Source organism: Impatiens glandulifera, chromosome 1, assembly GCF_907164915.1.
Source record: "Impatiens glandulifera chromosome 1, dImpGla2.1, whole genome shotgun sequence".
NCBI classification, from domain to species: Eukaryota; Viridiplantae; Streptophyta; class Magnoliopsida; order Ericales; family Balsaminaceae; genus Impatiens; species Impatiens glandulifera.
The window spans coordinates 30,690,241-30,709,586 of record NC_061862.1 but is presented as its reverse complement, the minus strand read 5'-3'; the positions used below and the strand labels follow the sequence as shown (position 1 = coordinate 30,709,586).

General features: G+C 36.0%; 1 protein-coding gene across 1 annotated transcript; it reads right to left on the bottom strand.

The window, feature by feature from the left end:
- Positions 1-1,670: 1,670 nt before the first annotated feature.
- Positions 1,671-18,892, bottom strand: LOC124939487 (basic proline-rich protein-like). The gene is made up of 2 exons (XM_047479962.1): positions 16,903-18,892; positions 1,671-2,017 (listed from the first exon to the last, which is right to left on the bottom strand). The coding sequence occupies exons 1-2, from the start codon at positions 18,859-18,861 to the stop codon at positions 1,880-1,882; spliced, it is 2,097 nt and encodes a 698-aa protein (XP_047335918.1). The 5' UTR covers positions 18,862-18,892; the 3' UTR covers positions 1,671-1,879.
- Positions 18,893-19,346: the final 454 nt, after the last annotated feature.

Sequence of the window (19,346 nt, the reverse complement as noted above, 5' to 3'; positions counted from 1 at the left end):
GGCACGAATGATATTTGTGTCCCCCGCCCCGATTTCATACTGATTCTACCCCGAACACTATAAATATAATTAAATATATCAAATCACAAATATATTTATTTATTCACTATATTTTATAAAAGTTGTAAATTTATTTTTTTATAATAATATAAAGTTTCAATATATTTCAATATATTTTATATTAAAAAATCGGTTTATATAATTTTGTTATATAATTATTTTAAAAATATTTTATTCAAGGTGCCCTGCGGGGATTCTCCGAAATCGAACAAAACCAAACGGAGTGGAAGTAGTATTAAAAAAATCCTCGAAATAAAAAAGGTGTAGTAATGGTAAATGCATTCTCCGTCCCGAACCGCCCTATTACCATCCTTAATGGGAGAAACTGAGCACCCTATTGTTGGGAAAGAGATATTTTTTTTTATGTTGGATTAAAATATTTTTAATTAGTTAAAATTATTATAATATATTTTTTATTTAAAATTTGAATTTTATAAAAAGAATATAAATAAATTTTTAATAATTTAGTTGATAAATTAAGTAATTTTATGAGAAAAAATAATCATATTTAAGTAAATTTTAAAAAAATTCCAACCGAATTTTGCAATCAAAGCTTAAGAGTTTGGGATTGGCATTGGGAATATCTAGGGAGAAGCACCCTATTGTTAGGAATTGAAAAATATTAATTGTATTTGTAGTTACCTAGATTTATTTGATGTTGGATTAAAATGTTTGTAATTAGTTAAATTTATTATAATGTAACTTTTATTTAAAATTTAAATTTTATTAAAATAAAGTATATTTAATCATATCTAGTAAATTCAAAAAATATATCCAAGAAGAAATGATTGAATTTTGCAATAAAATAAAAGCAAATAAGAAGTAATATATGCTTTTATAAATTTTAATCATATGGCTCATGAAAAAGAGAAAGATTTAACCAAATGTTGGAGAGAAGCCAGGGATACCTCTCCATCATTTCATCATCATGCATAAAAGGGAAGTCAACCATTACTTTGATATATTAAATGGAGAAGATCCTAATTAAATTTATGAAAATTCATAAATTTAAAATATATTACAGGTTCAAATATAGAGATGAATTGTGATAAGTACCCACACCTAATAGAAATCACCCAGAGTTTATGATTGTCAAAAACAAAAAAATTCTAATAAAATCAAAATGACTTTTAGCAACTGAAAATATATACGTTCGTCATTGGTCAAATTAACCAATAATGACATAAATAATAACCAATGTTGAATAAGTTAAAGAATGCGTGGTCTTTAAACGTAAAATACCTTCAGTGACATATTATATTCCGTTGGCGGCATAATTTATAGCGAAAACTGACAACGAGTTCAAATATATCGCTATTGATCTTTATTAACCAAAAAATAAAATAACAATTAATATAGATGGTTACTACCCTCTTTTATACTAATAATTTTTCTGATTTGAGTGATTATTATTGTTCCGAGCTGATTGTAGCAAATCATTAATTTGTTGGTGATTTTGATATATTCAATTCAATCATTTTACAAAATTTGAAATTAATTAATTCTGCTATACATTTTTAATATATAAATAAAAATATTGAGGACGGTGATAATAAAAATATCCCTCATAAGATGAGAGGTAACAGACTAATTTGCAACAATATTTTTTTAACAATGAAACATTCTCTTTATTTATGCTTTTCCCCTACATCACAGTTATTGCGCACAGCATTAGTTTGGTTACATACTTCTTTTTCAACTATCTATATATGAAAAGGTATAAAAACATAAAGGCATTGCCTTAAATACATAAACATGTTCAGAATAGAAGAATTATCTTTTATTCATTTATTTTTGTTTCCATACTATGGACGATTCCTCAAAGGGTGGTGCGGGAATATCGACCAATGCCATAGTCCACCCTGACTTGAGAGCCTGTTCCACTTATGCTTACGATATGGTCTATGGGTGCCTCTATACTACCAGTAAGAAGAATTGGACAACTTGTGATAGGCAACTTGACCGACACAACACATTCATTCACATTGAAATTGTTTGGAATTTCAATGTTGAAATTGCCACTCGAGTTGGTTATTCCTTGAGCTATTGTAATCTTACTTGGCCCACAGTTGATCTTAATTGTGGAATTGGAGATTCCCCGACATAGAATCGGTAAGAGGTTACATGCTGGGTTAGGATTACTCAAAATAGTGCACATTAGTTTGCCAGTTACAAAATAAATAAATGGAGGTGGTGTGGTGGCAATTAGTGGTGATGGAGGTGGTGTGGCAAATGGAGGAGGAGGTGGTGGTGTGGCAACTGGTGGAGGTGGTGGGGGAACGGTTTGAGGAGGAGGTGCTGGTGGTGTTGCGACTGGAGGAGGTGTTAGGGGTAAGACACGCGGAGGAGATGCTGGTGGTGTTGCGACTGGAGGTGTTGTCGGGGGAACGACACGCGGAGGAGGTGCTGGCGGTGTGGCAACCGGAGGAGGTGGGGGTGGATGCCTTCGATGGTTAATATTAGGAGGTTTTGGTGGGTCCTTAGGATGTGGTGGATCCCTATCATGGGGAAAATTGGGAGTATTTGCTAGAGCACCAAAAGTAACTATAAGGAGTATGAGAACAAAGAGAAGAGTAGGAACAATGGTAGTTTTTGCCATTGCAAATGATATTTGTGTGAAGGTTCTTGTGTGCCTTGAAGTTCATTTGTATCAACTTATCATTACTTTGAGTCCTAATTCTTCTAATCAATGCTCTTACTTTTATTTCTTGCATCTACTAGCTACTTACTTACATCTTATGCCCCTTTTTTCTTCCTCTTGCCTAATTATATTAACTATACCAAAGTTAATTATATAATATTTGTATATATTAAGAATGATTGAGTATTATTAGCAAGACAATTAAAAATATTAATATCTTATTTAATTAAAATTGGCCTGCCATCTCAACGAGTTAGAAGACTCAGGTAAATTATTTTCTTTTAATTAAATCTTGTTGTATTATTTTATTTTATTTTAAAATCAAAATTAATATATATTCTTAAAAAAGTATCATTTTACATTTATAATCCACATTTATTCTCAATAAAAAAAATCATTTGACTGGTGGATTCAAAGACGGGACTTTAATTTAAATTATGATGAGATGTTTAAAATGCAACTATTATTTGCTACAGAATAAATTGCCTTCAAATTTAACACGATGTTTGAATAAAAGCCAAAACTTTTGGGATGTATTCAAAATGGGTTTAATCTGACACTAATAATGTGATGAACTTTCAAATTTGTAGTGAGTAGTGTAACTGCTATTTTTTTAGTATTGTCAAATTTTGTAATTCCAATTTTTTTGACAAGTATTTTTCTTTTGTTGTGCTATTTCACTCAATTACATTAAAACAAATGTAACTATTTTGTTTTAAGAAATAAGATACATTAATTACAAGATATTATACATCTTCATAATTAAAGGATGAATTGAATTAAATTAAATTAGAGAAATGTATTGCTAGAATTGTCTGGATGTTGTCGTACCAAATGTATTTGTGAGGAGACTTTTTTACATTTTATTTCATTTTTTTGTTATAGAGTTTATTTATATATATATATTTTATTTATTTTTTGATAAATTTCATTTTACTCAAAAGAGAGCTGTTTAAGTAAAACTACGGACCATGATAAACATGTCAATAAAGATAAATAAATGCATTAAAGGCAAATGACACCCATTATTAACTCCTCAGTCATTGTTCACACATTATTCATTCCGATTTCATCTAAAAGATCAATGATATATCCCGCTGAAGCAGACGACCTGTCACTCTGAATCTCTGCGTGGTGATCAAATAATTTAAAAAATATCTCCCCGAACAAATTTTTGTTGTTAATACTTTTTGATTTTTCTCAATCCAAACAAACCACCAAAATTAAAGAATTATTGAACTTGTAACTGTATCTATAATATTTACTATGCTTATAAAAATCAAATTAGAGATCCATAGTGGAGAAACAAAATGAAATAAATAAAGAAAAAACATCATTAATTTTCCATGGACTTATAGTTCTAATTCAACATTTTCAAAATAAATTAATCTCTGTGTAGATACAAATAAACTTTAGGGTCCGTTCTGAATTACTTCTTATAATATAGTTTATGTGCCATTTCGATATTCCTCCAATTAGTTACCAAACCTAATGTCTGACCAAAAATTAAATGTATATGCATGGGGTTGTGATAGCTTAGCTCCTCTCCCTTTACTCACTCCACTTCTCAAAGTTATACCTGCAATAGCACTAAAGTAGAGGCTCAAACTAGGATTCTGTTTTTTTTATTTATTTAGTTAAATGTTTTCATAAATAAAAGTCATCAATGGTTTCAAAACTAGGGCGCACCATTTTTTACCCAACACAAAAGCATGATTTTAATCGGATATGAAAAATTTAAGTTTGAGTTATGTATTTTTGTGTTTGAGTCGAAATTATGCCGACTTGTTTAACCTGATTAATAAACAGATCAAAATTCGGTCGATCTGAAATGACCTTAAAAAGATCCGCCAATCCATTTACAAATTTGTTTTGGAAATGTTTTATGTTTTACTTTTCCTACTAATTTGAAATAAAGCGAATTTGTAATTTAACTTCATTTTTTTTTGTTATGTTGATGTCATTTTAATCTGAAATAAGGAGATGTGATATCAACTCTATCGGGTTAAATCATGTTAAGTTCGAGTTGAATCGGGTCAATTGTGTCGAATTAATGTCAATTACCAATAAACAAATCAAGTTCAAGTTTTGACACAAATTACTAAACATGTTAGGTTCATGCTATTATTGCTCAACCCGTCAACCCGAACTTGACCTACATTGCCACACATAATGAAAAACAATTTTTTTTAACGAAATGCTCTCATTTAGATCAAAATATTTGTACTGGAATCAAATAAAAATAAAAGATATAGTTAGGCAAAAGAAAAATCAAATAAGATTTGAAGGATTAATACATAATTGTTTGAGCATTAAAAGATGGTTCATTATCAGATCTATTGGACGCATGAATTGAATGTAGAAGGCTTTCCCAACTTTTACCAAGAACCTAATGTTTGCATTTATGCCAGGAATGTAACTAATGGATTAATCATAAAGTTTGACGGATCAAGTTCTTCAATGAAATGAATGTGACTAGATATAACGCATTACATGTACATTTCTTCTTCATCATCTTTTTCTTGTTGAGAAAAGATCTAATCTAAACACGCGATAAAAGAAGATATAAAGATAAAGTGATAAAAAATAATAAAGAACACAAGATATAATGAGGTTCGGCCAACAATGCTTACATCCTCGGGGAGTCGTCCATTCTATTGATATTTCATGAAATAATGGTCCAAGTAACCCTAAGTTACAATAATTCTATTTATTGGAGTACATCAATAGCCAAAAGACTAAACTACTACTCCTAAGCCCAATAAAAGCTTAAAGCCCATTATAATATATAAACTCTAATAAAATATGAGCCCCAAACCCAACAATCTTCACCTTGGGCGAATACCGCGCTTATTGAGATTTGATGAATTAATTACAAATTTAACAATCTCCACCTTGACAAATTTCACGTCCCTTAGGAAATACACGAGTCGTACCCATCAATTCCACCATGACAAAAGTCAAGCCATCAAAAAATAAGTGGCTTCAACACTTCAATCTTCACCTTTGCTCGAGTCATTATCAGGTAACTTTTTGTACCTCCAATTTCACTCAAGAGCCCTAAGAAAAAAAACAATCTCCACCATCATATATATCGCACCATCAAAATGTTATGAGCTACACATCAATCTTCACTGCTCGAGCCATTCACAAGATAAATCATTATACCTCCACTTTCGCTCAAAAGCCCCTTAGAAGATAAAATCATAGAGTTTATAATACCAAGTAATTTTGGCAACTACGCTACTTCAGTGACTAGAGACATTCAACAACTCTTCTCATTCTTTGTACATATCCGTTGACATATGCGGAAACTAGAATTAACAATTCTTTATTATGTCAAAATAATCTTTACCTTTATTTTCCACAAACCGAGTGTTTTATTTTTCAAGTCCAACAATTAAATGAAACCAAAATACTAATTAGACCCAAGACGAGCTTCTTTCGTCTACTTTTTCAAAATCAGATATCTATCAAAACTGAGAACACCCAAAACGAACTTCCATCGTCTACTTCCTCAAAATAAGATATCGATTGAAAACGAGAAGACCCAAGACGAACATTTATCGTCTACTTCATAACAAATAAATTAGCCTATCACGACATCTCTTTACTCTAGCTCAAGATCTGATAAAGTATTTGTCACCCATATTTCCTTGAACGTTGCATACTCAACCAACTTAACCTTATACTTCTCCTTGAACAAATTAGCTTGCAATATGTTAGTTTATTGAATCTAAAAATGCCTAGAAATCCAAGGATATTATGATAGGATCAACTTTATCGATAGAGACGGAGGTCTGGCTATTGATGAAGGCTTATGAAAAACGATTTGAAAGAAATATTGTTAAGGATTTAATTCGCTTTCTATTCTACACAAACCCTTGTAAACACTTGAAACAGAATCAAGACGGAATTGTTTACTTAGGTTTGAAGCTCAAGATGAAGAATGAGAAGATGACAGAAATGAAGAGACACAACAATTTGTTTATGGATGTTCGGAGCAAACTCTCCTACGTCACCCCTTCTTCCAACCACTGGAAGAATTCACTATAATATGATACGAATCAAATACAGTTTGCACACACTTAGCTCACTATTGAACAAAACACACTCTGTTCAATTTACAAGATGAAAAATATCACTCAGCTAACGGTGTTTTTGATTCTAGCTCTCTCTTGATTCACACACAATACAACCAGGAAAGCAACTTACGGCTTGAATATTCAAAGGATTGATTTCTCAGTAGTTCTTCTCAGATAGTATTTCTCTCTTAGTTGATCGAATGGCAAAAGTTAAGTTGTTAGTCCGTTGTCCTTGAGATTTGATAAATACTGGGTAGAGACTAACGGTCGAATCTTTAGAATGATACGTGGCACTCTTCCATTGGAAAGCCTCCATAGTACACAACAAGTTTTGAGCATATGGATCGTGGCCGTACACCAAATGGTAGTGCGCTAAATATTCCATCGAGATGTACCTACAAAACAAGTAATATGAGGGAAATTCTCTTACGTGACATTCGTTGGATGGTTTCATATAGCTATCGTACTAATCTTTACTAGAAAGTGGAGCAGGAGTAGAGTACAACTATTGCACATGGGTAGGCGGGTGCTAGCTTCAAGCATACTACTTAAGCATTGCATTAGACGTATTTCAGTTAGACAACCTCGTCTAATGAAATCAAACATCTCTGTCTAAGAGCGGAATCCATTAGACCGTCTGGTCTAATGGGATTAGACTTACGTCTAATTACAATCACTTTAGACTAATCTGAAGGAGTTAGACTACACGTCTAACTTTCACCAATTAGACTTCACATCTAATCTTTCACAAACCATTAGACTGCACGTCTAACTCCACTGAGTTAGACTGCACGTCTAATTCCGGTTCTACTTCAGGCTTGTCTGAAGGAGTTAGACTATACGTCTAACTTTCTCTTTCTATTAGACTACACGTCTAACTCCACGAGTTAGACTACACGTCTAATTACGGTTCAACTTCAGACTTGTATGAAGGAGTTAGACTTTTACATATAACTTTCACAATTCATTAGACTACACGTCTAACTCCGTTGAGTTAGACTGCACGTCTAATTCCGAATACATTAGACTGCACGTCTAACTCCGCTGAGTTAGACTGCACTTTTAATTCCGAATATATTAGACTACACGTCTAACTCCGCTGAGTTAGACTGCACGTCTAATTCCGAATATATTAGATTGCACGTCTAACTCCGCTGAGTTAGACTGCACGTCTAACTCCGCTGAGTTAGACTGCACGTCTAACTCCACTAAGTTAGACTGCACGTCTAATTACGAATTCATTAGACTGCACGTCTAACTCCACGAGTTAGACTGCACGTCTAATTCCGAATTCATTAGACTACGTCTAATTCCGAATTCATTAGACTGCACATCTAATTCCGAATTAATTAGTCTGCACGTCTAATTCCGAATTCATTAGATTGCACGTCTAATTCCGAATTCATTAGATTGCACGTCTAACTCCGCTGAGTTAGACTGCACGTCTAACTCCGCTGAGTTAGACTGCACATCTAATTACGGATTCATTAAATTGCACGTCTAACTTCATGAGTTAGACTACACGTCTAATTCTGTGCATCTAATGTCAAATCGGTCTAATGAGCCTCATTAGAACCAAGTCTCATGAAATATGATTTCGATACACCTGCATAAAAGCACATAAATCATTTCATCATCAAAATCCCAATAGTCAAACTATTTCAACACTTAGTCAAAATAATTTGACCCAACATATTATCTCAATATTCACTATCTCTCTTCAATTGCCTTCACCAATACTTCAAATGATTATCTATAGTTTCTCTTAAAGAAAAATTGAATATCCTTCCATTTGAATTGATCGAACCTCTCATCTAGCCCCTTTTTCATGACTAGGAATCTCATTCAAGGTCTCAATCATCTCATCAATAAGATGAAAATCAATCATCTCATTCATCTAAACTATGATCCACAGTGTATAAACAATTAAGAGAGAACAAAAACGTAACAAAATCATCACCTTCGAATTAACCGAGTCTCCCATCTAGCCCCTTTTTCATGACTAGGAATCTCACTCAAGAATTTTATTTCTCTTCTCACATTAGAAGATAATGCAATGATTTCTTCTTGGTTCGTTTGATAGTTTCTCTTAAGATGTCTCCACCTCAACTTATAAGTGTCTTTCACTAGTCTTCCTCTTCCTGGTCTTTCATTCATATTGTGTTAACTGGAATTGTGTCAATCCTTAATCACCCGTACACTCAATGCAATCTTGCAACTTTGGACTGAAGGATTGCTCTATCAAGTGTAAATCACATAATCTCACTACCATCTTCATCTTGATTAACTCTTTCAATAAGATAAGGTCATAACCAAAAAGATACAAACTTTTTGGTCCCAAACAAGTGAAATAAAACTGAAATTAGGCAGACACTTTAAGCCCCAAAAAAAACAAACTTTGTAACGTCCAAACTTTGATCCGACCGTTGAAAATGTAGAGGAATGAGTTACCAACCCTCTCGATAAAATCTCAGCGCAATTGGACTTTGTTTGAATATCCGATCACCAGTTTGATGAACCCTGCGCGGCTGTAGGCTAAAATCTGCTACTAGATTTCTTTCTACCTCTCTTTTAATTTGACTTCTTCAATAACCATTTTCCAAAAAAAAATATCTCCAAACTCATTTTAGCTGAGAATTTCTTCAGGTCAAAGCCCTCAACATAGTGAAATAATGTCACTCATGTATTCCAAGACAATAATCGATTATAATAAAACCTTCAACTAATTTTCAACAAGCATGAAGATGTATCGTTTGTTCTCCACATTGTTTTAGACAAATTCTGCATAGAAAGAATCTAACAAACCATATATATGATTAGTGCATCCTCAACTCATACCTTAGAAATTATCATTCTTGGTAGAACCCTTGAGGAATCAACACCCACTTGACAACTTCGTACCAACACTTACCGGATATTGCCAATCAAAACTTACTCACAGGGTTTGATGCAAATTCAAATTCGGACTTTATACACACATATCAAACTACACTCTTGCAAACAAATATTAATGTCACCCTCTTTAATTTATAACCCTTTACATGTTGCATCAATTTCCTTCCATAATCTGCAACATCGAATAAGCACTCCACCTTCTTTTTCAACTCCAATTTTCAATCTCCATATTGACGAATATCAAATCTCTTAGCAGATACATCACAAATCTCCATCTTTGAGAAATTCAATTCAAACAAGGCTCAATACAAATCCAAGATCAAAACATACAAAGCTTTGAGATTTTGATTAAAATCAAACAAGTCTTTACTTGTAAAATTGGAATCAAATAGGTCTTAAACCTATTTTATGAAATCAAACGAGACTTAAATAAAAAGTCTTAGTTGTTGAACGCTTTAAAGATTCTTGGCTCTTCCCTATATATTATATTATATCATAATATAATATCTATATATATGGAATATATATAGAGATATATATGGAGATATATATGGAGATATATTTTTTTTTCCTTTTTTTATATTTTAATAGACAATATGTCCCAAATTAAAATAGGTCAAAAAGAATATACCCCATCTTCTTTATTTTGGTGCCGCTGCCTACATGACGACTTTTCGTCACCTGCACCCATTGGCGCCTTCAAGAAGAACAAAAAACTCATTGTCTTCTTCTCTCTTCTTCTCAAGAGAGTATCACCCAAAACTAAGAAATATTTTAACGATCGTTGACATCTCCTTAGCAATTGAAAATTTCGACTCAAATCTTCACAGCGACTAAATCTTCTCCAACCAATGTCGTTTCTTCAATAGCCATCTTAAACAAAAGCACAAATATCCAACAACTTCTTCAATGGTGGTTAGGGTTTCCGTAATATCTTCAAAAATAGGATAAATATTCTCAAAACATTCTCTAATATCACTTGTTGAGAAAAAATCTAATCTAAACACGCGATAAAAGAATATATAAAGATAAAGTGATAAAGAATAATAAAGAACACAAGATATAAAGAGGTTCGGACAACAATGCCTACATCCTCGGGGAGTCGTCCATTCTATTGATATTTCATGGAATAATGGTCCAAGTAACCCTAGGTTACAATGTCTCTATTTATAGGAGTACATTAAAAGACAAAAGACTAAACTACTACTCCTAAGCCCAATAAAATCTTAAAGCCCATTACAATATATAAACTCTAATAAAATATGAGCCCTAAACCCAACACTTCTAAACATAGCCCAATCGCCGAGATTTTCCTCTAGTACTTCCAACATTTTATGATCAATTTTGTTGAAGTTTGCTTGAATTATGTTATTTTCCCTTATTTTTAGTAATTCAGTATAGTTAGAGAGTTTCTAGTAGATTATGTCCATATATTTCCTTACTTTTTAGTTCCACTATCTAGTCATTTAATAGTATTTAAATGATTTCAGTTTAATGAAAATTATTAAGTTTTCCTTCCATCTCTTTTCTACTTTAAATTAACCAATAAATTGGTATTAGAGCCATCTTCTTGAGGGACCTATGAGTGAGAGATATCTACCACAACATCTACCTTTTTCTATGGATTTAGATATACCATTTACATCATTAGTACCACCTGTGTTCAATGGTAACAATTATCATGTCTGGGCTGCTCGAATGAAGGCTCATCTGGAGGCAAATAATCTTTAGGAAGTTGTTGAAGAGGAGTATGTAGTGCCAGAATTACAAGCTAACCCAACACTGAAACAGATGAAGAATCACAAGGAGAAGAAGACAAGGAAGTCAAAGGAAAGGGCTACTCTATTTGTTTCCGTGTCATCTGAAATTTTCATTAGGATAATGACCATACAGTCAGCATTTAAGGTCTGGAATCTTCGCAAATAAGAGTATGAAGGAAATAAAAAGATTAAAGGGATGCAAGTCATTAATTTAATTAGGGAATTCGAGATGGTGAAGATGAAGGATTTAGAGACCATCAAAGAGTACTCTAACAAATTACTCACAATTGTCAACAAGATAAGATTGCTTGGTACTGAATTTTTTGATTCCAGATTGGTTCAAAAGGTGTTGGTAACTGTTCCTAAAAGGTTTGAGGCTACCATTTCCTCGTTAGAGAACACTAAAGACTTGTCAAAAGTCAGTCTTACTGAAATCTTGAGTGCCTTTCAGGCACAAGAACAAAGAAGATTGATGAGGAATGAAGGGTTTATAGAAGGAGCATTGCCAGTAAAAGTGCAGTCAAGCCAAAGTGAAAAATGGAAGAAGAACTGGAAAAGCAAGAAGGAAAGTGTAGGTTCAAATTCTCCAAGCACAAGTAGAAGTTCTAAACCAGACTTTCCTCCTTGTAAGTACTGTGAGAAGAAAGGTCATGCACCTTTTAGATGCTGGAGGAGGCCAGTTGTGCAGTGTGAGAAGTGTCATATGATGGGGAATCACCAGAAAATTTGTAAAAGTAATATGCAGTAGAAGGATGCGACTTAAGTGAACCTTCAACAAAGAAATGTGGCTCAAGTTACAGACCAGGAGGAGCAACTCTTTATGGAAACTTGTTTTGCAACAAATAGCTCAAGTAATAACTGGCTTGTGGACAGTGGTTGCACCAACCACATGACATTTAATCGAGGCCTCTTCAGAGAACTGGTCACATCATTCAACTCTAAAGTCAAAATTGGCAATGGAGAGTACATTGCAGTTAAGGGAAAGGGACTGTGGCAGTAGGCAGATCCTCAAATACTAAGTTGATTAAAGATGTGTTATTTGTGCCCAACATCAATTAAAATATATTAAGGGTTGGTCAGCTACTCAAAAAAGGTTTAAATGTAATTTTTGAGGGCAATGAGTGCCTAATCAAAGATGCAGATGGGGTGAATGTGTTCAAAGTCAGCATGAAAGGGAGAAGCTTTAAGCTGGATCCACTAAAGGAGGAGCAATCAGCCTATTCATCTATAATATCTCCAACTGAGATTTGGCATAAAAGGCTGGGCCATTTCCATCATAATGCAATACTGAATTTGCAGAAGAAAGAGTTTGTAAAGGGGCTACCTCAATTAGAAGCTAACTTGCTAGAATGCAAGGCTTGTCAAATATGGAAGAAATCAAGACTTCCTTTCAAGCTAGCAACCTAGAGAGCAATTGAGAGGCTAAAATTGATCCACACAGACCTTGCTGGGCCTCACAGAACTCCTTCACTAAATGGGAGTAAGTATTACATAGTTTTCATTGATGACTATACAAGGATGTGTTTGATCTATTTTCTCAAGTTCAAGTCTAAAGTTACTGGTATATTTTTGAGATTCAAACAGTGGATAAAAGCTCAAAGTGGCTGCAAGATTCCGGCCTTAAGGTCTGATAATGGCAAGGAGTACACCTCAAAACAATTCAATTAGTTCTGTGAAGAAGCTAGTATTCAACACCAACTGACAGCCTCACTCCTCAGCAGAATGGAGTGAGTGAGAGGAAGAGAAGATGGAAAGATGTATGCTTCATGAGAAAGACTTGCCAAAGGAGTACTGGGTAGAGGCTGCAAACATTGTAGTCTTTCTACTCAACATGCTACCAACTAAGGTTGTGGAAGGAAAGACACCATTTGAGGCATGGTATGGTTACAAGCCTTCTGTGAAAACCCTTAAAGTATTTGGGTGTTTGTGTTATTCTTATATACCACAGATCAAGAGAGATAAGCTAGATAAAAAAGTTAAAGTTGGAATCTTTGTGGGATACAACACAATTTCAAAGGCTTATCGAATTTTTCAGCCTCAAACTAGAAAGATTATGATAAATCGAGATGTGCACTTCATAGAGAATGACAATTGGAATTAGGCAGAAGTAGAACCAACTCCATATCCTCAACTGAATGAAGAAGAGTTGGTGGATGATGAACCAGGGAGGGGCACAAAATTGCTCTCTGATATCTACCAGAGTTGCAATGTTGCAGTCCTTGAGCCTGCAGATTATTGGAAAGATGAAAGGAATCCAAAATGGAGAGCTGCAATGAAAGAGGAGATCACTATGATCGAGAAGAATCATACTTGGAAGCTTCTAAAGAGGCCAAGGGACAAAAAGGTGATAGGAGTGAAGTGAGTGTTCAGAACCAAACTGAATACAAATGGCTCCATTAACAAACACAAAGCAAGACTTATTGTTAAAGGGTATGCTCAGATTTTTGGTGTTGATTTTTCTGAAATATTTGCTCCTGTAGCTAGATTAGATACCATTAGATTGCTACTTGCTTTGGCTGCTCAAAAGGGCTGGAAAGTGTATTAACTAGATGTTAAATCTGCATTTTTGAATGGAGTTCTTGAAGAGTAGATTTATGATGAGCAACCTGGAGGGTTTGTTGTGAAAGGGCATGAAGATGAAGTCTACTTGCTCAAGAAAGCCTTGTATGGACTCAAACAGGCTCCAAAGGCCTGGTACGACAAAATTGATAAATATTTGATGGAGTTGGGCTTCAGAAAAAGCCTAAGTGAACCAACTCTTTATGTTAAAGGTGATAAAATCAATTTTGTTGTCAACTCTTTATATGTTGATGACCTGTTAGTAATAGGAATCAATGCTAAGCTTGTTGAAGAGTTTAAAAGGGACATGCAAAGTTCTTTTGAGATGACAAATTTAGGAAAGATGACATATTTCCTTGGGATGGAAATTATGCAGAAAATTGATGAGATCTTCATTTACCAAAAAAATATGCCAATGAGATTTTAAAGAAGTTCAAAATGGAGGATTGCAAAAGTGTGCCTACTCCTATGTGTCATAAGGAGAAACTGAGCAAGAATGATGAAACTGATAAAGTTGATGAGGCTCTCTATAGAAAGTTGGTTGGCTGTCTCATGTACTTGACAACAACCTGACCCGATATATTGCATGTTGTAAGTCTTTTACCAAGATTTACTAACTGTGCAACTGAAACTCATTTTAGAGCAGCTAAGAGGGTTCTTAGATATATTATAGGAACACCAGACTTTGGCATTAAGTTGAGTACAGGTCTGAAGTGTTCTTTGAAAAGTTATTCAGACAATGATTGGGCTGGATCTATTGATGATATGAGAAGTACTTCAGGTTATTATTTTAGTTTTGGTTCAGGAGTGTTCTTATGGAGCTGTAAGAAACATGAGATAATTGCACAATCCACAACAGAAGTAGAGTTCATTGCTGCTACTGCTACTGCAAATCAAGTTTTATGGCTGAGGAAAGTGCTAATTGATCTGAGCTTGAGACAAGAAGATTGTACAGAGGTGTTTGTTGACAACCAAGCTGCAATTTCTATCTCAAACAATCCTATTTTTCATGAAAAGACCAAACATTTCAACATCAAATTTTTTTTCTTAGGGAAGTGCAAAAAGAGGGATCTGTTAAGCTAAAGTACTGCAAGACTGAACTTCAGTTAGCAGACATTTTCACCTAGGCCTTACCGAGGAACAAGTTCGAGTTCCTAAGGGAGAAACTTGGCATCTACAACAACTCAAGCAAGGAGGAGTGTTGAAGTTTGCTTGAATTATGTTATTTTCCCTTATTTTTAGTAATTCAGTTTTAGTTAATGGTTTAGTGGGTAGTTTCTAGGAGAGTTTTTAGTAAATCATGTCCATGTATTTTCCTACTTTTTAGTTCCATTTTCTAGTCATTTAGTAGTATTTAAATGTAAATGATTACAGTTTAATGAAAATTGTTAAGTTTTCCTTCAATCTCTTTTGTACTTTAAAATAACCAACAAATTTGAATAGAATGATTTGCTCAACTAGTTTTTATTTTCCTTGTCAACAACACCCGGTTGAAACTTAGCCACATTCAGATCCAATTTTAATAAAAGTTATTCCTTCCACAATTAAAGCTTCCATCCTCTGTTTCACATTATTCATTCCTTCTTTACATTATTGACATAATTTAATCATATGGTTCACAAAAAAGAGAAGGGTTTAACCAAATGTTGGAAAGTTGAGAATGTCAAGGAGATCTCTCCATCAACTCATCATCATGCATAAAAACGGAAGTCAAACAATACTTTGATATTTTTAATGGAGAAGATCACAATTAAATTGATGAAAAATCATAAAAATAAGAATTATATTACAGGTTTAAATATTGAGATGATTTGTGATAAGTAATCCCACACCTCATAGAAATCACCAAGCATTTGTGATAGTAAAAAACCACAATAACTATTAAAATGACTTTTTGCAACGTAAATTCTTGTTGTTAAAAGATTTTTATTTTTGTCGTCGTTAAAAATGTAAACTCGAAGGAATAGACAACTTTAACGACTTGACAGAAACAATAACCATTGTAGAATACCTTTAATAATGCGTTTAAAGGTTTTATTGGACAGGAAAAATAGATTGATTTAAATTTTAATAGAGAACAATATTATTATTTAAGTGAACTCAGGAATACTTCCAAACACTAATTGACTTCATTTTAAAATATCATATTTAACCCATCTATTAAGTAAAGAATTATTATTTTTTCACAAATTGAAGACTTTTTTTTTCAATCTAAAGACATTTTATGCTTACCACAAAACAATAGTTGCATTTCTTAATTTTGCATGAAAATTTTTGGTCTTGTAGAATTAATTAGGAATATTACATATATCCATGATTTAATTTTTTTATTCTTTAATTTGGTTAAAAAAATTGGTCATATAATTAAAAATAAATGCTATCAATTTTGATATATATATTTTTTATGGATATAATAAAATTAGTAATTGTTTTTGATAAAAAAAATATATAAATAATAAAGTAAAATACCTTTAGCAACATATTATATTCATGTTGTCGAAAAAATCTATAGCATCGAGTTCAAATGTATTGAAATTAAGTATATTAACTGCTTCTCCTTATTTATGCTTTTCCCACGTATCAGTTATTGCGCACATCATTAGTTTGGTTACATAGATTATAACTTCTTTTTCACACACACATATATATTTATATATATGAAAAGGTATAAAAACATTAAAGGCATTGCCTTAAATACATAAACATGTTCAGAATAGAAGAATTATCTTTATTCATTTATTTTCATTTCCATCCTATGGACGATTCCTCAAAGGGTGCGGGAAAATGGACCAGTACCATATTTCACATTGACTCCAGATTCTGTTTGTGTTATGCTTACGATACGGTTTATGTCTGCCTGCAAACTGCCAACGAGAAGAATCGGACAACTTAGGATAGGCAACTTGACCGAGACAACACATTCATTCACATTGAAATTGTTTGGAATTCCAATGTTGAAATTGCCACTCGAGTTGGTTATTCCTTGAGCTATTGTAATCTTACTTGGCCCACAATTGATCTTAACCGTGGAATTGGAGATGCCCGGACAAAGATTCGGAAAGAGGTTACATGCTGGGTTAGGATTACTCAAAATAGTGCACATTAGTTTGCCAGTTACAGAATAAATAAATGGAAGAGTAGGGGGAGGTGGAGGTGGTTTTGCAACTTGTGGTGGTGGAGGTGGTAGTGTGGCAACTAGTGGTGGTGGAGGTGGTGTTGCAAATGGAGGAGGAGGTGGTGGTGTGGCAACTGGTGGAGGTGGTGGTGTGGCAACTGGTGGAGGTGGTGTGGCAAATGGAGGAGGAGGTGGTGGTGTGGCAACTAGTGGTGGTGGTGTGGCAAATGGAGGAGGAGGTGGTGGTGTGGAAACTGGTGGAGGTGGTGGAGAAATGGTTCGAGGAGGAGGTGATGGTGTTGTGGCTGGAGGTGGTGTCGAGGCAACGGCGCGCGGAGGAGGTGCTGGTGGCGTGGCGGCTGGAGGTGGTGTCGGGGCAACGGCGCGCGGAGGAGGTGCTGGTGGCGTGGCGGCTGGAGGTGGTGTCGGGGCAACTGCGCGCGGAGGAGGTGCTGGTGGCGTGGCGGCAGGAGGTGGTGTCGGGGCAACGACGCGCGGAGGAGGTGCTGGTGGCGTGGCGGCTGGAGGTGGTGTCGGGGCAACGACGCGCGGAGGAGGTGCTGGTGGCGTGGCGGCTGGAGGTGGTGTCGGGGCAACGACGCGCGGAGGAGGTGCTGGTGGCGTGGCGGCTGGAGGTGGTGTCGGGGCAACGACGCGCGGAGGAGGTGCTGGTGGCGTGGCGGCTGGAGGTGGTGTCGGGGCAACGGCGCGCGGAGGAGGTGCTGGTGGCGTGGCGGCTGGAGGTGGTGTCGGGGCAACGGCGCGCGGAGGAGGTGCTGGTGGCGTGGCGGCTGGAGGTGGTGTCGGGGCAACGGCGCGCGGAGGAGGTGCTGGTGGCGTGGCGGCTGGAGGTGGTGTCGGGGCAACGGCGCGCGGAGGAGGTGTTGGTGGCGTGGCGGCTGGAGGTGGTGTCGGGGCAACGGCGCGCGGAGGAGGTGCTGGTGGCGTGGCGGCTGGAGGTGGTGTCGGGGCAACGACGCGCGGAGGAGGTGCTGGTGGCGTGGCGGCTGGAGGTGGTGTCGGGGAAACGACGCGCGGAGGAGGTGCTGGTGGCGTGGCGGCTGGAGGTGGTGTCGGGGCAACGGCGCGCGGAGGAGGTGCTGGTGGCGTGGCAGCTGGAGGTGGTGTCGGGGCAACGACGCGCGGAGGAAGTGCTGGTGGCGTGGCGGCTGGAGGTGGTGTCGGGGCAACGACGCGCGGAGGAGGTGCTGGTGGCGTGGCGGCTGGAGGTGGTGTCGGGGCAACTACGCGCGGAGGAGGTGCTGGTGGCATGGCGGCTGGAGGTGGTGTCGGGGCAACGACGCGCGGAGGAGGTGCTGGTGGCGTGGCAGCTGGAGGTGGTGTCGGGGCAACGACGCGCGGAGGAGGTGCTGGTGGTTTTGTGGCGATTGGAGGTGGTGTCGGGGCAACAACGCGCGGAGGAGGTGCTGGTGGTTTTGTGGCGACTGGAGGTGGCGTTGGAGCAACGACGCGCGGAGGAGGTGCTGGTGGTTTAATGGCGACTGGAGGTGGCATTGGGGCAACGACGCGTGGAGGAGGTGCTGGTGGTTTTGTGGCTGGAGGAGGTGTCGAAGATACGACTTTCGGAGGTGGAGGTGTTGAAGATACGACTTTCGGAGGTGGTGGTGGAGGTCTTTGACGGTTAACAGTAGGTGTTGGTGGTTTGGGAGTATTTGCTAGTGCACCAGTATCTATAAGTAATATGAGAACAAAGAGAAGAGTAGGAACAAGGATTGTTTTTGCCATTACAAATGATATTTTTGTGAATTTTCTTGTGTGCCTTGAAGGTCATTTGTGTTTGAGAAGTTCCTATTTATAGAGTTTTAATAAGTATCAACTTACCATTACTCTAAGTCCTAAATTTTTCTAATCAATGCTCTTACTTTTATTTCTTGCATCTATTATAGCTGCTTAAATTTTATGCCACCTTTTTTCTTTCTCTTGCCTAATTATATTAACTATAACCAAGTTAATTACCTAATATATATTTTATATACTTTTAAAGATTATTGAGCATTAGCAAGATAATTAAACATATTAAAATCTTATTTAATTAAAATTGGCGTGCAATCTCAATGAGTTAGAAGTCAGATACATTATTTTCTTTTAATTAATTATGGTTGTATTATTTAATTTTAAAATCAGAATCTATATTTTTTAAAGTATTATTTTAAATCTTTAATTCACACTCATTCTCAATAAAAAAAAAAATCATTTGACTTTAATTTAAA